This window comes from Python bivittatus, unplaced genomic scaffold (genome assembly GCF_059951505.1).
Source record: "Python bivittatus isolate LINGU-HERP-01145 unplaced genomic scaffold, Pbiv_v1 ctg000320_np1212, whole genome shotgun sequence".
Lineage (NCBI taxonomy): Eukaryota > Metazoa > Chordata > Lepidosauria > Squamata > Pythonidae > Python > Python bivittatus.
In genome coordinates this window covers 1,658,278-1,682,151 of record NW_028277052.1, presented here as the reverse complement: position 1 = coordinate 1,682,151, position 23,874 = coordinate 1,658,278, and the positions used below count along the sequence as shown (strand labels likewise).

The 23,874-nt window shown below is 53.4% G+C and overlaps 1 protein-coding gene across 3 annotated transcripts in view; it reads right to left on the bottom strand.

Annotated features, from left to right (window-relative positions):
* ZBTB16 (zinc finger and BTB domain containing 16) overlaps positions 1-17,408 on the bottom strand; it is a 136,860-nt gene extending 119,452 nt beyond the window's left edge. The window contains exons 1-2 of one of the 3 annotated variants that reach the window (XM_088138912.1): positions 17,087-17,408; positions 13,432-14,757 (exon numbers count right to left, since the gene is read on the bottom strand). In XM_088138912.1, the coding sequence (XP_087995038.1) occupies positions 13,432-14,678 (1,247 nt within the window). In that variant the 5' untranslated portion in view covers positions 14,679-14,757; positions 17,087-17,408. Of the gene's footprint in view, positions 1-13,431; positions 14,758-15,826; positions 16,446-17,086 lie in introns of those variants that run through there. The other 2 variants (XM_088138910.1, XM_088138911.1) reach the window with 2 other exon arrangements.
* Positions 17,409-23,874: the final 6,466 nt, after the last annotated feature.

The following is a 23,874-nucleotide window of genomic DNA, read 5'->3' as shown; positions in this document are numbered from 1 at the left end:
CTGCTTCCTTCAGCCCTGCTCTGAGGAGCCACGACGGCCACCAGAGTTCAAGCCGGGGCGAGTCTCTCTCACGTGACAGAGGAAAGCCGTTCATGAAGGAAGCCGGCCCTTCGGCGGCAGAAAAGACATCCCGTTCGTGCGCTCCCATTTGCAAAGACGACCAGGTTCCTTTCTATGCTTTGGTTCCCAGAACAACGTGGGTCTCTTCCGCAATGATTTTCAACAGCACCGAAGGGCCAACTATCTTTTCCTCCTACGTCTAGGAGAAGTGGGTTTTCTGCCCTTCCTATAACCAGGGCCAAAAGTCAGAACAGGGTCAGCGTAATATTTAGTCTTGGACTTTGTTTAACCAGCCTCACTCCAGACGTGGAGGAAACAGAGAGGTCTGCGAAAGGAGACCTCTGCTCCTGCTCCGTGCAACCTCGAAGACCCCACTAAGTCTTCTAAGCAAGACGAGATGGAAAATAAAGAATATTAATAAGCCTACTTCATTGCTGTACTCTTTGTGTTTATTTTTTTAAAACAGAATGACTCCTAGGTGTTCTGGATTCCTAAATACATATACACTGTTTGTGAATGCGCATTTGTGTTCTGCGGTCTCCAAAAGTTTAAGAAGCACTGATGTATAAGTAAAAGTGAACCTCAGTGGCGAGAGTGCAAATTCACTTAGAGAAGGATCCCTAAAATCCCCCCATTGGGCCCTTCTTGGTCAAGAAACCCAATGCAACCAGGAAGTGGGTTCTCATACATGCAAAGCATCCAGTTTTGCAGTTCCTGTTGTTCATGCGCTCTTCCAAGGAAGGAACTGAAAGTCCACACCAGATGAAATCACCTTCATTTTCCCCCTTCACAGCTTACAGCCTTCATCTCTCCAAATTAGCAGAAACTGACTTTTTTAAGGCACTTTTTGGTTACCATTCAAAATGTACTTGTATTAATGGTTACAAGAAAGGTGAATCATGTCACCGCCTTTATATTCTTCTATTATTTACTATAAGCCAGTCTCAGGAAGAGGAGGTTGGAAATACAGCTGCTCAAACCAAGAGTGAAATAGACGATGCTTTGCAATTTCATTAGGTAAAACCAGTAACTCCAACTTCAGCTACAGGCAAAGCTCTCTACCACCCACATTCCTTACTACTCTGTAGTGAAGAAAGGGCCTGCATTCACTGAGTAGAGATCCTCCATTACGAACGATTAAAGTGGTACGGCTCTTTCCGTGTTATTTTTAAAGGTACCCACAGCCTGAAACTCTATTCTGCCAGCCTTACTTAAGCAACACTCGGCCTTGTCCACTTTGCTCCTAAGAGATGTTTTGCATCTGTGAGTACTTCCACTACATCCAACTACAACTTTCCTAGAAGTCGTATCTGATGCATTTGGGAAACATCAGCAAATGTGAAAGATGCAAAATTCATCCATGCATCTGCATAAATGAGCTCATCATTAAAAATATTCAGCGTGGCTGGCATTAAAACAAGCAAAGCAGAAACCCAGCGGAGTCTTTCATATAATCTTCTAGGGTCACCGAGAAAAGAAAAATTGCTCTAGTGGAGGCAACTTACATGCCCTTGGGCTTTTCCTGCTAACTGAGCAACTGGCCCAACATTTAAAAATCTCCTTCAGCTCTGTAAGTCCTGGAGGGCACCATGCTCTTAATTTTAAATAGCAATGCAAAGAAAATAAACCTCTAAGCAAAATCAGTGGAAACTCAGAAATGATCAAGAACCAGAAACGGGAGGGTTCAACCACCACCAGCAGCAGCAGCAGCAGCAGCAGCAGCCCCATGAAGGACGACACTGGGATGGTTCAGAAGTTTCCAGAAGACGAAGCACCGGGACCAGCAGTTTTTCTCTGGTGAGGACTGATCTCAGCTGCATCTTATTGGGAAGTGGCCAATTATCAGCTATGTGTAACATCTCTTGCTTGGGAGGAGAAGCACCTAAACAGACCACATGGAAGTGTAAAGTACAATCTAGCCAGGATAATGTTGAATGGGAACCTCCGTGTGCTCCATGTAGAATCTTGCAGATTCATTATCAAAATCTCTGCAGTGGGAGGGGGGTCCCTGCTACGCCCTGCACGGAGCAACCTTTTTCAACTAGGTGTCCTCCAGATCTCTGAGGCCACCACTGCCAGTATTTGCAGCCCATGCGAAGTCTGGCAGCTCTGGTCCCAACAGCAGATTGGCCAAATGTGGGGCACGCAAGAGCGGTTCAGGATGGAAGCCCATGGATCAGGTTCTCATCCCACGGCTGGGTTACAGCTGGGCGGTGGTCTTCTGGGCCGGAGAACAATGAGAAGCTTCGCTCACACTGGTAGAGCGTTTGGCTCTGCACAAACATGGAGGTTCTCCCTCAGCGTTTTTTGCAACCTTTCAAGCGCTCGTAAAATCCTTCTCTCCACCCCCCCACTTATACCCTCATACAAAATTGTCTTCATGATGAAAGCAGCAAACAACAAAAGAACGGACTTTGCATTGTTTCTTGTTTGCTTCCTGGTACAATAAACTTTTCAAGGAGATACCAGAGTTCTTTAAATAGCTGGCTAAGTTCTGCAAACACTGGACAGCAAAACCACAGCACCCAATTTAAACAGCTTTGGGATTTGAGTCTTGCAAGACAGATCACGGGGACTGATTGTGGGGCTGGGGGATGAGTGTTTTCCATTTATCTAACCAAATCTGAGTTGCGCGAGCACACACACACACACTTTATTTCAGGAGGCTCAGTTTCCAAATAGACTAGCACACCGACATGCAGCAAGACGAAGGACTGTATCCCTTACACGAACACAAGCACATCTATACGCTGCATTTACAGAAAGATGAATGCACAGTTACAGTATTCCTGTTGAGTTATAGCATCATCTGTATGCAAAACTAATTTACTTTTTTAACATGATTTAATACGATGAACCCACGCACAGCAAAATAGAGATAGAGATAGAGATATGCTCATCAGTATATCTAGAGTCTTTGGTTTAGCATAATAAACTACAAATGACTGAGAAATTGATTTTATGCAAATTTCAGGAGGCATTAATTTGCTCCGCACTTCAGAGTAGAGTTATCCACCAGGTTTGACAATTCTGAATATACTGACGCAAGTCTCGATGCAGCATTTTAAAAAAATATGTAGACGTGTGCTTGAAAATTATGTACGGATACAGACATGACACAAACACAGATACACATGTGTTCTGCCCACATTGCCACTAAATATGTGGTAAGCAGTCTTGTGGCCCATTCCTCCAGCCACTCCTAGACCTTCCCCTCGATCTGAGATCTTCTCCAACATGGTGGCTTTTGCATCTTGGAAAAGCCTGGCCTTTTAAGCCCAACTCAACAGACCATGAGGTTATCAGAATGAGACAGACTTGGATAAAATGCCCAACTGCTTGTCCCAAGATGATCCAGGGATGCACGTTAGCTACACACCGTTTCTGTCTCCTGTTTATGCAAAGATGCAGTAAAACAGCCCGGGAAAAATAAAGCACATTTAACCCCTTGGGTTAAACTCCAGCTTGTCGGTTCAAACTCCTCAGTTTTAAGCCAAAAGGGTTTGACTTGTGCCTGTCTGCCACTAAAATAAAGGGCCTTATCTGGGGAGAGAGCTGGGGGTGCCACTGTTGCCCTCTTAAACCAGCCCAAATGCCAAAACCCGGAAAAGAAATCCTGCTCATTGGGGGGCTTTGTCCACTAGGGGGAGCAGCTCTGAGCATCGCAGAAGGGTGCTGGTGGGCCGCACATTCTGCCCCCCCATAGGCAATGCGCTTTTCGAGGATGCTGTAAATAAGCACAGGTATATAAAACACCCCTTCTGACCTAACAGCATCAGAGTCCCTCATGACGGCCCCCCAGGAAATATGATGCAGTTATTTGGGGGAGGAAAAAATGCCACCAGTTAAAATCACCAGAAGATGTAAAGTCGAGCTCAGCTTGGGGTAACTTGAAGCCTCCCAGTGTGTGGGTTTCTTGGTCACGCTGCAAAAGCAGGTTGTCGCTGCCTTCATCCGGGGTTGTTGTTGGCTTCCCGTCCAATGTACAGCCCCAAATTTCCTGGTGGCCTCTCATCTAGGTAACTAACCAGGCCTGATTCTGCTTAGCTTTTCACAGCCAGGTTGTGCTGCTACCTGCTTTATCCTATCCACGTTTGAACATGAGTCTTGCTTTGATCCTGCTCTTCAATGCGGTCCTTCTGTTTCATGCTCTCCACACCACCATTTGGTGGGATGAAGAAGTAGAGGACCTTCACTCATCTGTGGCTGAGCACGAGGCCAACTTTATAGCCTCCTCACCCAGTTCTAGCCCTGGGACCCCATCCTCTGGACCAGTGTTTCTCAACCTTAGCAACTTGAAGATGTGTGGACTTCAACTCCCAGAATTCCCCAGCCAAAAAGCAACTTCACTCCACCTTCGGCAGATGCACTGCCTGTGCAAAACTTTATCTTGGAGACATGTCTTCACATTCCGTTCCTTGCACTTTGGCAGCGCAACAGCTGCCAACGTTTGTTTGGCTGGTGGGCAGATTCACTTTAAATTACCACCATGACATATAGATGCATTACAATAACCTTTGATTAAAAATAAGCGTGTTTTTTTTAATTTAAAGCACAAACCATCTGAAATGTTTTGAATAAAAGCATTTTCAAAAATTATAGATGGATGACTCACTTCTCTGTTCTTAGAAGAGAGGCAGAGGTTAATACAATGTTTAGAAGGAAGGAAAGCCTGGTTCTGAATTATTGTTTTATTCGTAAACACATGCAGGCAGATGTATTTCATAACATTATAGAATCAGGGAGTAGGAAGAGATCTTCAGAGATCATCTACTCCAACCTCCCGTTAAGAGCAGGATCTGGTAGACCAGGGTTCCTCAACCTCGGCCACTTTAAGATGGGTGGACTTCAACTCCCAGAATTCCCCAGCCAGCCCTGGGGGGAGTCCAGCCATCTAAGTCCACCCATCTAAAAGTGGCCGAGGTTGAGGAACCCTGTACTAGACCATCTGAGATGACCACCCAGCCTCCAGAGAAAGAGACCTCACCACTTCACAGGCTGACAGCTGGTACAGTCTGGAAGCCCTTCCTAAAATCTAGCCCCATTCCATGTATTTAACCCCTTCCAGTGACCTGGGCACGAGGGTAAAATCCTGACTTTAGAGGCTCTTTCCAGCTCGTTACAGTAAGAGCTTTGCCACATTAGACCAGGATAAGACTAGCTCAGCATCCCGTTTCCAATGAAGGTTAAACAGATGTTTCCAGAAAAATCTATGTTAAGCACTCTAGATTTTCGGGGGGGGCAGTTCCCTTCTTCCAAGATACGTGTGGCCTCTACGCCCTTTTTGATTCAAAACACCCCTATCTCGCCTTTCAGTTCAAAACTCCCAGGGCACTTTGTAGTAACTCCTAAGCACAGAGCAGCCTCCGCCAAGCAGCTCCTTTAGAGCAGGACACGTCCGCCTTGCTTCGGAGGGCTTCAAGCCTCCGCTGCCTCCCAGGGTCTACTGAGACCCAGATCCCCCCCCGCCCGCCCCTTGCAGGAGCTGTGCAGAGAGGCTGGCCTGGCCAAGAGCGAGGATCCAGGGCCTCCGCGGCATCCCCCGTCCGATGCCCAGGACCATTTCTCCAAGGTCCCCTGTTCTCCCGTTGGGGGTGCACCAGTCTCGATGCTTGCAGGCTGCCATTTAAATTTTCCAGAGTGCCCCAGAGATAATGCCAGCAAAGGCCTTGTGGGAAACTAACCTGGGCATCTGCTTAGAGGGGGTCGTGACCCCTTAACCGGGCATCCTCTGAAAGCCGGGCACATCTGGCTCGTGGGGCCGAGGGACGAAGAGGCAGAAAAGGGATGGGCAAGAGAGCTTCTCCTCCTAACGTCGGGCCGGGAGAGGGGGGAGCCCTGACACCCCGGTGACACAAGCCAGGTCTGGCCAGTATGAATAGAACAAGCTAATTTACACAGGAAGTAAGCACTTACCAGACCCTTCATCCCAACACACAAAAATATCGGCCATATCTGGAAACAATTACAGCCGGTTAACATGATCGGCCTGCCGCTAAAATTAACTGCAAACAGAAATATTTTTTTTCACGTCGGCATCAGGCAGCGGAGCGGCCCCCGTGTTTGACTGATGGGAAATATGCAGTAATTACTCATTTTTAGAAGTTGTTCCTTGAAACCATCAGGGTGGGTGAAACAGTTGCTAATTATGAATGAAAAGGAGCACGCTGCTCATCTGGGGAGACCCGAGGGAAGCAAGTGAAAACCACTCGCGCGCCGGGATAAGGAAACTATGAATCTGCTCCATGTTTGAAAAGAGAAGGCAATTACTCAGACTCGGCGTTTGGTGTCATTGTGACATTCACAATTATTAGTGGCATCTTTGGGTAAATGGGGGGGGGGCTCTTCTGTGATGTTTTAGTGGTCTTCATTTGTTCTCCTACCGTGCAACCAAATGTGGTCAGGTTTAGCTGCAAAAGGAAGTTGCAACCCAGGTTTAAAGAGAGAGAGGGAGGGAGGGAGGGAGGTAGTCGTCATCAATTTTAGTTGTGGTTAATTCAAGTTTGCAAAAGAGGGTGAGAACTGACAGCCGCTGAAATTAGATGGACAATAACACGGTTGCAACTCAATGCTTATTTCATCCGTTCAAGCATTTCTCCCTTCAGTCTCTCAGAAGACAGTCAAGCCCATGTGAATTGGCCAGGCTGATGTGCCACAACGGGGGGAAATAAGTAAGCAGAGCGCATTGACTTTATTTGTGCATCGGATGGCCAATTCAAAGGCCGCCGATAACGGCTGCGCTGGTTTAAAGTGAACCCCTCCTATGATATCATTTGGGCCCCTGCTCTTACAAGATGCTTCCAAAAGCCGTCCGTCAGTTAGGAAACAGATGCGCAGAGAGAAATTAATTAAAATCAGTATGGAGTTCCACACATTCAAAGGATCCTTCATTCGACTGAATGGAGCCGGGAAATTCAAAATCTGACATCCGACTCCTCTGCAAGGAGCCTGGCGAGGGTTTACCAGACCTCCAGACACAGCTTTGTGGATAGCAAAAGCTCTGCAGTGATCAACAAGCTATTAGCCAGATTCGGACCCATCCGTCGGTCAGCAGCTGCTGCTCGGCCACCGTCATTTTTACACTGAGCAAAGAAAGGCCTTTCCTTTTGCGGGGTCCCTTCTGGCTCCCCAAATCATGCCGGGTCTCCAGGTCAGTCAATACTGGCCGGCCCCTCTGCTCTCTTGCTAAAAGGAGCCCCAAGGAGGAGCCGAGACCACTTCCCCACAACTGGCTCCTCGTGGTTTGCACCACTTCAGCGATGGCAGAATGAGGTTACCACAATGTTGTCAATCACTAGCAATCAGTGAGCGTTGATGGGGGGGCAGCTCCACTTTTAAGGAATTCCCTCCCCAGCTAAGCTCGCAGGAATCTGACTCGATTCAGTTTCAGAAAGCGTAAGCTTCCATCTTCGACCACGTATAATTCATAGCAGCAGTTGAATCCAGATTTTTTTTTTTAAAACAGGGTTTTCCTTATCGAGAAGACAGGTAGGCAAACATTCTCAAAGCCAGGCACTGAATTTTTACACTTCCAAAGGGGAGGAAATGATCATGAATGCGCCTCGGTGCACCCGCATTGCACTTCTGCTCTGCAAGCTGCATTGGCTTCCACATGCATCCAAGGTGGCACAGAACCAGGTTATCTGTGGGACTGCCTCTTCCCGATTATATCTACCCACCCCACTAGATCCAGCAGGAAAGGTGGCCCCGTTGGTCAAAAATGTCATCCTGTGGGACCCAGGAAGAAGGACTTTTCTGTTGGAGGGCCTGCTCTTGGGAACACTGTTCCCCCGAGATTAGGTCGGCCCCAACGCTGCTGGCGTTTCAGAAGGCTCTTGAGACACAGATGCATTCCCAGGCACAGGAGCTGGAGTATTAGTGAGAGGCTGTGATGTGGTGGTTCTTTATCTAGTTGGTCTGACTCCTCAGCTGTTGCTTATGCATCATATTATATGGGATTTGTGTCATTTCTACATGTTGTAACCCGCCCAGGGTGGCTGTGGTGAGGGGGACACTACATCAATCTATCCATCACATCAAAAGCCCTATTTCAGAGTCACCACCAAAGGGCCAAGGGAGGAATTGGTAAAGGACCTCAAGATCTTCTGCTGCCCAAGGTCTCTCCAAAGGACCAGCGGACCTCAGGCCCCTTTCTCCAGGCTCCATCCTGCATTCCATGGATGGAAACAGTTAAACCCCAAAGTCCAAGGCCACGCGAGCTCCCCGCCCCTGACGAGAAACAGCTCGCCCAACTTCCCGGGGAGGGCTCCGTCCAGGCTCACGGGCTCCCCGACTGGGGTCAGAGCCCTGAACCCGGCTGGCAGCGTTCGTTTCCGGACTCCCCTCGGCCGTAAAGCTCAGAAGAGCCTCCTTGGCCGGACCGGGGCTGGCCCGCAAAGCTCCTTGCCGGACGGGCAGTCCCAGGAGCGGGCACGCTGGTTTCCATTAGCCGGTTCCAACGCCAGGTGCCACTAATAAGGTCCATCGGCCAGAAGGAAGGGAGCACTGAGCCAGCCGACACATTCTGGAAGTTATCACTGTCAAGCGCGGGGCGGGAGGAAGGAGCCGGGGCTGCGGAGAAGCCAAAGGCCATCCAGCAGAGAGCAGCCGGTGCCACACGTGAGAGAAAGACACACATGGGCCCATTGTCTCTCCTCCAAGACCCAGAGCTGGGGTGTCCACAGCGCAGGGTCGAGATGCTGGAGCTGCGGTCGTCCCATTGCGGCCACCGGCTTTTTCGACCACCCCCCCGAGCACCGAGCGTGGGACAAGGCCCCCAAAGTTCCAAGCATCCGCTGGAATTAAAAGCACAGTTCCTTCTGGAGAAACAGACAAGGCTTTCATTAATATCACTGAGTTTCAGGGCATCCGTTCTCTTCCCTTCTGTGCCCCCCTCTCCCCAAACTGGCATCTAAAACCTGCAGTCAACACAAACATTAAATTAAGTCTGAACTTCTCTGAACCTTGTTGGAAACTTTCTATTTACAGAAGTTTATAGTTCCACGCTCAATACATGTTCCGTTAGTCAAAACCATAACCTCCATTTGGAAGAAAGAAACAGGTAGTACTAATGCTGCAATTCTCAAGTAAGAAAAGAGTTTGGCCAAGAGGCTCACCCTACACTCATGGGCCTCAGAAGACCTTTGGGAAGCCAAGACAGAAGCAACTGTAGGAACCACAATCACCAACTTGAAGATCTTCCATCTGAATATCTTTTGTAGCACACCTTTTGCCAGAAATATTTTGTCACTGTTTTCTGCCTACTGGAAGAGCAGCAGAATCTTGCAAGAAAGCACCATTCTAAAAAATGACAGAAATTCAATTAACGCTGACATTCATTTATGATTCTCCAGTAATGCCATGAAGCCAGCATGTAATGTTAGAAATTACTGTGCAGTTTTGGCTAAAATTCATCTAATTATCCACATTTTAAATGAACGTTTACACAATTCTGAACATTGTTAGCTTTTGATCAAAGAATTATCACTTTTTATTAATAAATGATGGAAAAGGGATAACACAGGTAAGTCAAGGTATCTGGATATTCTTCAAATTTCTCAGTAGGTACGATAAAAGATTGTACATCAAACATTCTCTGGTACGTGTCAACTTTTTCTGACAAATGAGAATGAAATCTGGCTATGGTCAAAGCACTAAACAACTGAAATTTACACTCATTTTTCTAGCATCCCACTGCCCTCTGGAAATCATGATTATTATAAAAACCTCTCCAGTTTTCTAGTCTGTGCACTAAAAATTGTTTAAGCAAAATGACCCCAAAAGAAGGGGGAGGAAACAAAAAATCAAGAAACCACAGGCGCTGGGACCAACGTGTCACGCCTCATAACAATGCAGCTTTCAATAAATATCAGGGACACCCAAATTTTCAGCACCTTCAGATGAAATTTTCCAGATTTGATGGCCTGATTTAAATGACCGGGAAGGTTTAACCAAACCTGGAATATATCGTGGGAAGAAACATTTAATCAGTGCTAATGGGTTGCTAAAATGTTAGTTCCACTGCTGGGAACGTGGTGTCCCCATATAACTCAAGTTCCCAACTGACTGAAGCACCTTCATGCGCGCGCCTAGCTCTGGTTGCATGGTCATAGGCAAAATTCACCAAGATGAATTGCTGCTGACTCCATCTCAGTCCGTGAGAATTAGCCCTCTCTACGTTGCCTTCTGAAACAATTAGAGCCCTAATTAACTTCTGCTGAATTATGCTGCCCATTTTGAAATCACATCGTTTTTTAAAAAATGACGGCATCTGAATCCTTCCTCTTTGGCCCTGCATTTTCCCCCTTCCCTGAGAAAAAACAGCCAGACTGTGTTAAGAGCATCCTAAATAAAAAATTCTGCCAACTACAGGTGTTGCTTCAATTGCATCTAAAAGAGCACAGAGCATGACGCTTAAAAAAAAGTGGCTTTTTTTAGATGAAAAACCCACCAGCCCTTCTATTTTTTTTTCTTGTTTGAAAAGCATCTTTTTAAGACTGAAAAATCTGCCATCTTACTCATCAGTTCAGCAATTCACATGGAGTCAAGCAACCATTTGACAGGATTAAGGAAATTCAAACCTCAGAGTGAGACCGGCAGGGAAGGCAGAAGCAACCAAGGGGATCGACCGGCTCTGGCCATTCCAGAACGGCTCGGCGCTTAAAACCCCTAACCACAACATTTCCCACCTGGGCAAGACTTGATGCCAGGGAGCTCGGAATAAAAGCCAGCTCCTGATCCTTGAACCAGAGGGCAGCATGGGGGGGGGGAGGGGGGAGGGAGGGGGGGGGAGAAGTCCGGGACCCCCGGTGCCACGCATGACCTGGCCTTCGGAAGGGGAGCATGGCTTTACTTCTAACTCCCTGACGCTTGAGCAGTTTCCTCCTCTTGACTCTCTGGAGACAGGCCCACGGCTGCTTCCGTGGCCTGGCTGGGAACAGGAGTGGCGACCCTCAACCCGATGATGGGGACCTGCGGGCAGAAGGCAAGCCAGGCTGTGGAGCTCGCTTCAGATCCTGCTGTCCCCAGGGAAGCCTCGCAGCACATCGGAAGGCGTCTCCAAGCCCACTCCATCTTGCTCCTCTCTCTCCCATTATCTTTACGAGGCTCAACACACCCCGGGGTGACGGTGCCTCTCTGTCCATGCAGCAGCTCAGGAACAGAAACCGGCCACTGGCTGCAGAAGGGCCTCGGCGCAACCAAGGTTAGCAAGGCCGAGGCGCTGAAAAGCCAGCCGCGAAGGGTTATAAAGCAATCATTGTGGGAGCAGGATCAGCCCTTCCTGGGTGGCCCAACAGGACCCTCAGCCAAGGTGCTGGACTCAATGGGCAGAAGCTTCTGAGTGGGGCTAGAGGCAGTCCAGCCCCCTATAAGATGTGGCCCTGGTAGGGGAGGAGCTGGGAACACAACCTTGGCTACTCCACTTCCCACTCCCACTGGCTTCCCCAGCCTTTTCTAAAAGCCACAAAGACCGAAGGAGTCTGCTACACCCCGGCATCGCCAATGTACATTATGTACATTTGAACTACAGTAATTAAACTTGTCGGCTCATTAAAACATCTCTGAGCATCTTCTGCATTGTGGCTCTGGATCCTATTAGCGGGCTGCCTTGTAATATGTTTACACAGTATTAGAGACACAAGAAATATGCTTAAATGTGTACCTCCACTACAGATGTTTGCACAAGACTAAACCACAGAGCTGCGAGGCACAAATCTTGGTTTTGTGCATGACAAGCAAGGCCAGGCACAGCCGAGCCTTTTCCACCTTCCAGACTGGTGCAGACTGTCTGCTGGGGGGTTCCTAGCCGAGTCTTAGCAAAGCGAAGCCCCAAACTCCAAAAGGATCAACCGCCTGCTCCGGAAACAGAGAAGGCCGGTGCTGTCGGGCAGCCTAAACGGGCATTCATGAAAACTGGAAAAGGTGAGTGAAGTCACCGCAAGAAACAGACAGACTTATTTTTAAAGAAAACACTGCCTTTACAAGAACAGCCACCTGTCAAAATGGGTGCCCCTCCTTCCATGCATTTGACTTGATTTTTTAAAAATAGGGACCTTTTAAGCAGCCGGGTTTAAACGAAAGCAGTGCTCAAATCTACGATTTAGTGAAGACAGATTTCCATGTATTAACCTCCCTTCATACATCAATTTGTTTTTAACCGGCTGCTCCATTTAAAGCAACTGGATGTCGACAGCCCAAATGGACATTTTAAACTTTTTTTCAGGGAATCTGTCATCAGTAAGTCCCTTAAGGAAGAACATTAAACTCCTACGTCAGAAGAGCCACAGCAATGTGCAGTGAACAATATGATTTGTTTTTAGTTAATGTGGAGATATTACAAAGATTTATACCTGGCCTTCCCAGAAATCCTAACACGGTTTAGAACAGATCAATAAATTAAAGTGAAACAAACCTGTGCAAACATTACAAAATGACCCAGTGCCAAAGCAGCGATTTCTGTATAAACCTAAAACTGCACGTCGGGGTGAAAACTCACCCTCCAGGAGGCAGAACCTCAGAGGGCGCAAGGTGAAAGCAAACGTTGCTTAAATCCTGCTTTGCGTTAATAAACTGGAGCGCGTCTACTCGAGTAAAGCGTGGCTGAGTTGAGCAGCAAATGAAACCGAGTGATGAATGGCCATGGGCTGCGACTCCCATCACCCTCCCCGGCCACGGGGGCAAGTGTTTAACAGCATGCAAAGAGCCAAGCCTTTCTCCTCGGACTACAGCCTCACACGACCTTCTAAGCCGGCTAGAAGAATCTCCTGTCTTTCTTGGAAGACACGCTTCTGGCTCTCACCTTTCACGTCATCCCACAATTTACTCCCAAGGACGCACCTAAGAAGAGTCCTAGGACTGGACCGGGCCAAGGAACACTCTTACTCCAGCCTTCGTGCCACGTAGTGGCTGAGCAAATACACGTGGGAAGCTTGTGTACCCGGGCAGCGGGACATTTGTGCCTTCTACTGATGCTCCCTAGCCATCCTACCGCCTTGAAACAATGCTGGGTGGCCAAAGTGTCGACACAGGCCAGCTTCACGGTCAGCCCTTGCCGAAGAAGAGAAGCTCCTGCTTCTGCCCAAGCCACCGTGCCTATTCCGATTATCACCTTGCAAAGATGCCATCTATCCTCCAGAGCCTTTTCTCTGCTTTAGAACTACCTGGGCATCGTTCCCCCGCCACGCACCCCCAGCCTGTTTCCCTTCCTCCTGCCACTCTGCGTCCTGCCTGGAACCTCTAGAAAAGGAACATCAGCACGGCATCCAAACCACAACCCGTCTCGCCACCAGGAACGACGTCTTTGGGCCAAAGCACGAAACGCGGAGCACGGCGCGACAGGAAGCCGGGCTGAGCAAGAAAGGAAAGAGCTACCTGTGCTGCTCCACCGTCTCGTGGTCCGGCAGCTCCGCCCCGCAAACGCTGCACTGTTCGCCGACAGTCCGGTTCTCGGTTTTTATCCCCACGGCCAGTTCCCCAAGTTTGCTAAAGAGCTCTCTCTGGATGAAGCCCTGCGGGAGCAGCCCTCCATAGGAGCCGAAGTCCATGGAGACGGCGAGGGCCGGCTGCACGTGCAGAGTTGGGGCCATGGAGGCCGGGAGGGCCAGCACGGAGTCGCTCTTGTGGTTCGGCAGCACCGAGTAGATGCCTATCGGCTTCTCCCCGTGAGAAGCCAAGAGCTCCGGCCCGACTGGGGGGCCTTGGACCGCCTCGGCAGGCTGCTCTGCGCCTTCATCCCGGGGGTAGTGCAGCTCCCGGGCGCTTGTGATGACGCTGCTTCGGGTCGGGGTGCCCGGCCCTTGCTTGCTTTTGTCCTCCGCCTTGTCCCCTGCAGAAGCGCTCAGCTCTGCTGACCTCGGGCTCCCGAGACCGGGGGCCTCCTCCACCTGCATGGCTTCGGTCTTCATTTCGGCCACGGCCGGGCACCGGCCATCGGCAGAGTGCAAGTCCTCGAGAGCGTGATGGGGCAGAGCCCCTTGCAGCAGCGACTGGCCAATGCTCATCAAGCTATCCACAGCGGCCTTGGTGGGGCTCATGGCCGCCAGGCCAAAGGAAGTGGAGACGGAGGGGCTGTGCTCCACCACCGTCCCCATCAGGCTCTGCCCGGCCAGGCTGGAGTAGCCGCTCTCTTCGCTGGAATGCTTGGAGATGAGGATGTTCTTGATGTGTTTGGACTTCCGGTCTTCCTCTTCTTCGGCAGCGCCGTCGGCTATGTTGACTTCGGCATCGTTGTCTTCTGACGCCTGAATGGTCTCCAAGATCTTCAAGCATTGCTCCTCCAGGTACTCGATCTCGAGGATCTCGGCCGCATAGAGCAGGTCATCAAGGTCTTCAACTTTAGCCTGCAAGGTGGCAGTGTAGGCATACTCCAGGATCTGCTGGAAGGTCTTCGGCGAGAGAAAGTCCAAGGTATAATGCTGACTGTTGCGGTGGAACAGGATCTCGAACATCTTGCTTGTGCATGCCAAGACAGTCCGGTGGGCATGAAACTCTTGGCTGTCCACCAGGATCACCACGTCGCACAGGGTCCCCGCCAGGCGCATCTGGTTGGCTTTCTGGAGAAGCCCGGTAGCGTGGCTGGCGTTCTGGAGCTGAATCGTACCCATCTTAGTCAAATCCATGGCGCTCCTCCCAGGCTGCAGGCATCAGGAAGTCTTCCTACAGCACTGTCTGGAGCTGACCTTTCTGGGGGTCAACGATCTGGAAGGGGGAAAGGAGGAAGGAAAAGCTATTTTAAAGGGAAAACATAGTCCACCGTCATGAGATTAGGGTTATGAGCTACGGAAAGCCGCCAAAGAACCCAAACCCAGGGGCTGACCAAGGGCAGGAAAAGTCTGTTACTCCATGTGGGGTGGGAGACAGGAGGTAAAAGGGGACGTCTGACTCGGCTCTATGCTTGGGTCAAGTCACTCTCTCACCAGAAGAAAACTGAGACCTCAGGGGGTGGGCATGGGGAGGGGATTGTGCTGCTAAATGGGAGAGGGACACCCAGTCTAACCCTGGAACTAACCCCAGACTGCTATCCTGAGCAAACGTTTTCAAACAAGCCCAACTCCTTCAATATTCAGCTCCTCTCTTGGTGGCCACCCAAACACAGCTGCCTGGTTTCCCCGCCAACAACATGGAAGTGGCTCATCCCTGCCTTCTTATGGGATGTTTCTTCAACGTCCCAGGTTCACTTCACCTTAAGGATTTCCTGGTGGTGCCCTTTCCATAATTATCTACCTACCTACCTACCTACCTACCTATCTCCCAAAACAAATTGGGACAGCATCGCAGCATCACTGCTCCCCCAACAACTACAGACAATCTTTTGAGGAATCCAGACAAGAATTCTGGAGCCCCACCCCGCCCCACCGCCGGGGAACAAGTTCTGAGGCTGAGAAAAGAAGAGGGAAAGGACAGAAGAAATGCAGCCGCCGGGGACCTAATTCTAGCCAATACTTGGGGCAGCAACGCTCTCTCGGAAGCCTGCTTTTCTTCCAGTGGATCCCCCCCAACTCAAGAGGGAGAGCAAAGTCTGGCCCTCCCTCCCCCTGGAAAAAAGCTTGCCTTTGTTAAAGGCTTAAGCCCAACTTCTTTGGAGGAGCAAAGAACTTATCAGCACCCCCCCCCAAAGCTTTAGAAGCAGTGCAGCGCTCCACAACACACACAGCCGACCCCCCAGAAAGCTGGGGGGATTCTTCCCAGGAAAGGCTTGTCCTTAAAGCTGCGCCCTTCCAGCCACGATAACTCCCTGCCACTTCGAGAAAAAGGCCCCACTTCTTACCTTCCAGGGCCGCCCCCCCGTGCGGAACCAAACTCCCCCATCCGCAGCGCCGGAGGCCGAGAGGGGCTGGAGCCGCGCGTTTGAGAGGCACCAGGCTGAGGGGGGCAGGACAGGGCGTGGGGGGGCGCCAAATCTAGCACCCCCCCATATTACAAGAGGCGCGATGGGCCCTTTCGCGGCGGACACCGCCCCCCCTTTCCTCGGCGAGGCTCGCTCAGGGCGGGCTTGGGCAGAGCCGCGGCCGGCCCCGAAGAAGGGGGCACTGCGCGAAACCCGACCGGCTCCCCCCCGAAAAGGCAGTTGCGCGGCGCAGGACCTGTTGGCCGAAGGGCGAGCCCTGCCTTGCCGCGACGGCCGCTCCAGCTCCTCCGGGCAGCCGCGGGGCTGAGTCCCGCTGAAGCGGGAGGCCGGCGGAGGGAGGGCTGGGCGCTGGCCGAGAGTCCCGCGCCGCCCGCCGCGAACCGGGCCCCTGCGCAGCCCGGGGACCGGCCGCCGGCTGCCCGCTCGCCCGCCCTCCCGCCGCGCCTCGCTTGCCTCGCAGAAGCTCCGCAGATGCCGGTGCCCCGATCCCCGCTCGCTCTCCCCGCGTGCCCAGACGCGTGTCCGTGGCCAAAGGGACCCCTCCGCACTCACAGGACCAGAGGCGCGCGCGGAAGCCCAGGGCTGCCCACGGAGCGAGCCGCTCTCCTTCGGGCAGCTTTCGCACGCCCGGCGCGCATCTTCCGGGGCACCGCGTCCACACGACCTTAACCAACCCTCCCTCTCCTCCCCTCCCCTCCCCTCCCCTCCGCAGGCAGTATTGCGCGGTCCCCGGGCAGGCCCTCCTCCCCGGCCGGAAAAAAGGGGGCGGCGGTTCCCCGCGCCCCTCCCGGGACTCCCTCGTGCAGCCCCCAGCTCGGAGCGCGGAGAGGGGCGACGCTGCTCCGGTTCCCGCAAAGCAACCGAGTTGGCCGGGGAGGAGCGCGGCTCCCGCTCCGCATCTTCCCCGCGTCTCGGTCGGAGGCAGCGTCCGCCGCCCCCCTGCCCCTGCCCCTGCCCCGGCCCCGGCCCCTGCGGGAGCAGCCCCGGAGAGCGCCGAGCCGGGCGGCAGCAGCGCGCCCCGTCCCGAGACTTCCCGGGCGGGCGGGCGGACGCCGCTTCCCGCGGACCTGCGCGCCCGGGCAGGAGAGCAGAAGGCGGCGGCAGCGGCGGCGGCAGCAGAAGCGGCGCAAGTTGGGCGCCGGCTCGGCTCGCCTCGGCCCGCGCCCGCCCGCCACTCACCGGCGCGCGGCGTCCCGGGCGAGGCGGGCGGGCTGCTGGAGGACCCGCGGCGGCGGCGGCGGCGGCGGGCGAGGGCAGAGCATCGCCGGCGGCGCGGCAGGCGAGTTCGCAGCGCCCGCTTCCAGCCTCTCTAGCGGGGCTCGGCGGCGCGGCCAGCAAATCACCAGCCGCTGCCTGACGTTGCCGGGCTGGCGAGGCGCGTCGGAGCCGCCCCGCCTCTCCTCCCCCGCGAAGCCCCGGCCGGGCACCATCTTGACTGCTGGCACCGGCGCCGGCCCGCGCCCGCCGCCGCCTGGCCGGGGCTGGCCTGACCCCTAGTGCCCGGCCCGCGCCCTGCGCCCTGCGCCCTGCGCCCTGCGCCCGCCCGGGGAGGCGGCCGCCGACTTCGCCCCGCCAGCGGCCGGCCCCCGCCCCACCGCCCGCCGCCCCGGGCCGTCAGGCGGGCAGGAGCACGGCGATCCTGCGCCGAACCCGCCGGCGGATGGCCTCGGGGCGGCCGGGCGCCCAGCGCCGGAGCGGGTGGCTGCGCCCGCGCCCGCTCCCGCCGGCGGCGAGCGCTCTGCACATGTTCTTTCACCTCTCGGCCAGGCGCCCCAGGACCCCGCTGCGCCTGCCCCCGGGCGCCGGGAAAGTGGCGCTGCCTGGCCGCCGCCCCCCCCCCGGTTCAGTCCGGCCGCAGCGGAGGAGGCTCGCGGGGGCCGCGGACGGGGCAGTCGCGGGGAAGGGGCCGGGAGCGGGCGGGGGCACGGCGGCCGGAGCGCCCCTCCCTCGCCGGCCACCCCCGTTTGCGCGGGGCGGAGGCTGGGAGGGGGCGCCTCCAACAGGCGGGTCGCAGGGTCCGGACAAGGACGGGGGGAGGGGGAGCGCAGGGAGGCTTCGGGGGCGGGCCCAGCCCGGGCGCGGGCCCCGCCCTCGCCAGCGCCCCCCTCGGCCCGGCCCGGGCCGCGAGCCAGAGCCGCTGCTGGACAGCGCTCTCCGCTTGCCCGCATCCAACATGGAGGCGGCGGCGGCGGCGGCAGCTGGCGAGGGCGGGCGGGGGAGCGCCACGCCCCTTTCTCTCGGCCCCGCCCCGCGGCACCTGCTGCTGCTCCGGCTCGCCCGCGCCCGATCCCGCGAGGAAGCGCCCGCGCTCGGCCGGAGGGGCTGGGCCCGCCAGAAGCCCCCCGCCCCCGGCAGCCCGGGCGCTGCCGGCTCCGGCCCCCCGCCCCGCGTAGCGCCCGCGCAGAGGCTTCCCCGCCGCCCCGGAGCGGAGGCGACCGTCCAGCAGACGTGCAAACGCCGGGTGGGAAGCGCAGCGCGGGCTGCTTCGGGCCGGTTTGGCTGGCACCAGAGTCGCCGCTGCGCGGGCAGAGCTCCGGGCAACTCGGGCAACGTGAGGATGGGGCAGCTTCTGTGCAGCACAGCTGGAGGGCGCCAGTTGGGGAGGAAGAGCAATCTTGGGGGAGGCGAACGAGGGGCTGCAAGGAAGGGAGGGCCGGGCCGAGCCCCGCCCGGCGGTCAAAGGGATCCCGGAAGGCCTCTGCAGGTGGCGGGGCCCCTTCGGTGGGGGGCAGTTGTTTCCAAGTGAATATGCTGGGGAGGGCGGTGCAGTGTTTCTGCCACCCCTAGGCGCTTGGGGCTCAGTGCAGGCACTCATGCAGAGAAGCGGAGATGCTGCGGAGGGTTCACCCGTTGCTGTGACATGTGATAGAAACGTTAAAGTTTAAGAGTGGATGGGAAACTGCCCACGAGGGTGGGGCGTTGTTAATTTTAATTTGGGGGTTCTTCCTCTGAACAGAATTTGGGAGAGATCCAGATGTCACCTCCAGTTCCGGGAGCGCTGATGAGCATGAATAGACAAGGGCAAATCGGCTGAATTATGTCAGCTCCCCACAGTCTGAAAAGAAGGAGGCTGTCTTTCCCCCACCCCTGTCTTTTAGCCGTTGCCATTCTTGGGTGGTGCCCAAATAATTCCGCCTTTGCTAAGGGAGAAGGCACAAGAGCGGTTAACTTCCAGAGCTTCGTCTGACCATTCGCTGCCTGGTCAGGGCGAAGGGGCTGGGCCGAAATGCACCGTGCAAGAAGGAGCAGGGTGAAAAGACCCCAGGACCCTCCTGGACTTCGTCCTTGACATCCCCATAGATTAGAAGTAAAGGGTTTTTTTAAAAGCACGTTAAAACTGGCTTCCGCAGATTATTTACAAGCAGGGCTGTCTTTCCTCCTACCGCTGATGAGTCTTGCGATTTTAGTCAACGGTCTGGAAGCATTTCTTTCGGAGAAAAAAATGGCGTGCTGATCTCTCCCTTCCAAAACGCAGCCTGGCTGGCTTTTAGGGGACAGGTTCACGGGCAGCATCTGCTTAGACATTCTCCAGCCCGTAGATGATGTTTTCTTTCTTCAAAAAGGCACCCGCTGCTCATTCATCAACCACAATGCTTTGTCAGTCAAAGCTGTTGTTTTTTTCAAGCAAATGAATCAAACCAGTGAAAAGTTGAGAATCCATTTATAAATAAGTCCTTGAGAACCTTCTGGCAAAACTGCTGGTTCTGTAACCCATAAGCTCTCTAAAACAGGGTTCCTCAACCTCAGCAACTTTAAGATGGGTGGACTTCAACTCCCAGAATTCCCCAGCCAGTGCACCCATCTTAAAGTTGCTGAGGTTGAGGAACTCTGCTCTAAAACATCCAAGTCAAGTCCAGTCTCTTTCAGGTTGAGCTCAAACTCCTGATGACTTCGGGGACACACCTGGACACCTTTTCCTTCCTGGCTGCCACGTCCTCCTTCCAGAATGTTGCTGAAGGGTGTTCACCTCCTGCTCTGGGTTCCCCATCCAAGTTCTAACCAAGTCTGACTTTGCTTAGCTTTACAAGATCAGGCAAGAATGAGAATGTGAGTCAAAGCAAGGTCAAACCAGGGACTGGCGCCCATGGGGACAAAGCTTAAGGCCAAGTCCTGAAAGAAAAATGTCCCAAAATATCTAAGAAGAGTCCCTTTTGGTACTGGAAAAATGGAGTGCAGGGAGGGGAAAGGTTCTATCGAGATCCCCATTAAAGACCCTGTTTGCACTTAATTCAGTGGAACTTTAGCAGAACTAATTTTCTTTGGATGTAGCTTTGGGGAGGAACACGCTGGAGCACAAGATTAATATCCAGGACTTGCTGAGACAATCTGGTGCCCTGCAGGATATGCCCTGCCTCTTAGCAGGAGCCCTGATTCATTTCAGTGGAGCAAGAAAAGCTCGGGGGGGTCTGGTGACCCCGGAGTGAGCAATCTAAACTTTCACCTTAGGCTCCTGGGATCGGGTCACCCCCATGCAAGGGGAAACCCATCAGTTAGAGGAGCTACGGTTTCACTTGTGCCCTAAAAGAACAATCGATCGTTACCTAGAACGGCCCATCTCTTGCCAGAAAAGGAAGCGTGAAAGGCTGAATCGAAGGTGGCCTTTCGGAGGGGAAGGGGAGCTGCTCTGCCCGAGGGGAAGCAAGGAAGGCAGGAGAGGGATGGAGACCCAGGGATGGGGGGAGGCTCTTGCCCCTTGGCTGGGGAAGCAATGGCCTTCTGGCTCCAAGCCCAGTGGCCTGATAGCAACCCAGGAGCCCAATGGGGCCCTCTAAAGCAGTGTTCCTCAACCTTAGCAACTTTAAGATCTGGGGACTTCAACTCCCAGAATTCCCTAGCCAGCATTCTGGGAGTTGAAGTCCACAGATCTTAAAGTTGCTAAGGTTGAGGAGCATTGCTCTAAACACATGACTCTGACTCTGGGATTTCTTTTCCAAAGTTGGCGCACCTGGAGTGAAGTCTCTCAACAGGCCAAAGGCTTGGAATTGCACGCCAGTGAAACTAGAATGCAAGAAGAACCTGGAACCCCCCCAAAACGGTTCCAGCTCAGACCCCCCTCCCTTTCCCATCAAGCGACCTGGTTACTCGTGTCTTGTTTTTCCACACTGGGAAGGACAGTTGCGACAACATCTCAGTCGTTCACCTGGGATCGTCTCAGAGGAAACGCCGAGCTTTTCTTGGCATCTGTAACAAAAGCAAACTGGCTGGGCAGGGTGGGGGGATCCTCGGCAGAGCAGAGCCCAAGAGAAAATTCAGGCTTCCGGACCTCAGCTAGGCGGACTCGCTCTCTGTCTCTTGGGAAGGCGGTTACTGGCCCCCGCCCTGGCCTGGCCCTTAGCTGCTACAAATAGGCCGTGACCCAATATTGTTGCCAGTTAAATAGCAAAATAAGAAATGCATTAAGGACAGAGATGCCCCAAGGCTCATGCCAGGGCGAATGTAATCTGCAGAAGGAAAGTGCTGATAATTATAATGGTGTTTAATGTATGCAGGGAGCAGATAAGAGCACCTATTTAGCTGGAGCAGCCTAATAGCAAAGGGCGGGGACGCAGAGGAGAGCAGAACTCTCTCTGAGCGCCAGGGCACCCCGGCTCCCAGCTCATGGCTCGCAGCTGGAGGAAAGATTCAAGCCGGTGCTCTGCAGGCGGACTGAAGGTCCTGGGACCGGTGGCCTCCTAGATACGCTACCCTGGCTTTAAGGTCTGGCCTTTTTGCGGGTGCCAAAGTCATCGGAGGAGAGGGAGGCCCAAGAGGCAGGACAGCCTGCTTAGTGGTGGGATCCCAGTCTGTCGAAATGCATATTGTATCTGCTCGGGCAGCCTTCCTAAAGGAGCCGTGGATTCTGGCAAGAAGCATGGGAAGGGCCAACTGCAAAATCAGCAGCGCTGCCATTTTCGTGATGTGTGCGTGTTGCTTGCAATTGATAAGCTGCCTTGCTGGGTGGGCTGAGGTCCAGTCTCGTCCAGCATTTCGTTTCTCCCAATGGGCAACTGATGCCTCTGCGGTGCTCCCAAACAGGAGGTGGAGACCTTCCCCTCTTCCCCCATTGTTCCCCTGCAAACAGAATTTGGAGGGAGGCTGGCCCCAAACAGAAGGCACCAAGCAGCCGTCTTCCCAGTCCGGTGCCAAAGATACGCACGCGCTGGGTATGTTTAACTGCATGTTGTGAATCATCATGCTTTTCAGAGCGTGGCCAGCCATGTTGTGGGCAGGCCCAGAGCCTCCAGGGGAAGGCAAAGGTCCTTCGGCTTACTAGGAATCAGCAAGGGACAAGGGGAGAGACAGCTGGAAATTCAGAGCGCCCGTCGGAGTGGGCCAAATTCTACCTTCCTTATCCCAAGCCAGGTCAGGGTTATGCAAAGCATAAGCCCGTGGAGCTGCACCCAAAAGAAACCAGGCCACGCACTTCTCTGCACCAGCACAGCCATCTGGACCGGGAAGGGTTGCAGGCAGAGCAGAGGTCAGAAGGCGTTCCAGAGGAGATCGTGTCACGCCCTTGCTCCTGCTCTTAATCTGTGAGATCATGCAGGGGAGGGATCCGGCAACATCCGTAAGTGGACAACACGTCGCTGATGGCTTAAGGCCCTAAGCCTGCAAACGCTTCCGAGACTCGAGTAAGCTGTGACTCGGGACCGTTTTGACAGCGAAGGCTGGCCAGCCCACATGCCACGATTTCATCCAAAGTTTCCCCTGAACCAGCCAGGGAAAAAGGAAATTCTTATCAAGAGTGACTCAGCAACGGAGGGTAGCCTCTGTACAGCGTGGCAAAATGGGTCCGCCAGCCCTGGGCCGCCAAGCCCCCCCTCCCCTTTTCCCTCTGACAGTGCAGTTTGGTTCATAATTGCAATAAAATGCCTCTGGAAGTAGCGGATGAACTAATCGTCTTTATGACTCCAGTCTATAGAAGCTCTCTTTTGCATTCTGGAGAACTGAGGTTGGAAGGAACAGCCTGGGCTGGCTCGGGTATGTGTCTGGTTTACTAAATTTGCTGCATCGTGGTGTATTTCCTTTCCCGTTCTCCTGTTTGCCCATCTCTTTCCCTCGACGCTACAGAGGGGGCAGAGAAGAGAACCGTAGTCGTATTCAAGGGGATCCACAAGGCTTTGATTCTGCTCTCTATGGAAAAGGCCAAACCCATTCAAAACGTGAAAATACACCGTGTAAGATGGCCCAGTGTAGGGGGCCAGCAAAGGCTTACTTGTCAACAGTCTTAGCAGTGTTCTGATTAGTGCTCCAAGGACAGGACGGGAAAGATAGAAAGTTGCCCAAGAAGAGAAAGGAAGGGAATGACTGTGAAAGATTATTCTGAGTGCCTGTTCTTCAGCAGGAATTGGGCTGCCTCCTCCTCCTCCTCCCCCCCTTTGCATCCTACTGGTGATGCATGTCCCATTGGTGGAGATTCAGCGCAAGAAGGAGCTCAAGGTCCCTCCCTGAGGTTAGGGCAAGCAACAGGGAAGTTACGTTGAGACGGTCACTGCGCCAAGCTACTCAGAACCTTTGCGGAAGGATGGGAATTTGAGTCAAGGCCTTTTTGTCCTCATCAGACACTCTGACCACTATAAACACTGCTTCTGATGAAATTATGAACCTGTGATTATGAAAATCATTTATAGATCCACTTACTTTATTTCATGATGGGGGAAGATTTTAAGAGGGAATCAAATGGTGAATCTTCACAACGTGTTTTTTTTTTCCCATGAAGATTCCCAAGATCTTTTCTGTTACCTCCCCCATCCCCGAGGAAATGAGAGAAGTTTGCAAAGTTTCCTGTGAATATAATCCAACTCACGTTATGGCAGTCACAGTTTTCCAAGATGACACAGAGCATCATGGAAGCAGCAGACCGGTTGCTGACCAGCCACACAGTGCTGCTGCTTCGAGTGGCATGGCCTCCTTCCCACCTCCACAGGACTGCCCTGGACCTCAGAAGGAGCTACGATGGCTCCTTCTGAGATCTGCAAGGAGCGCCA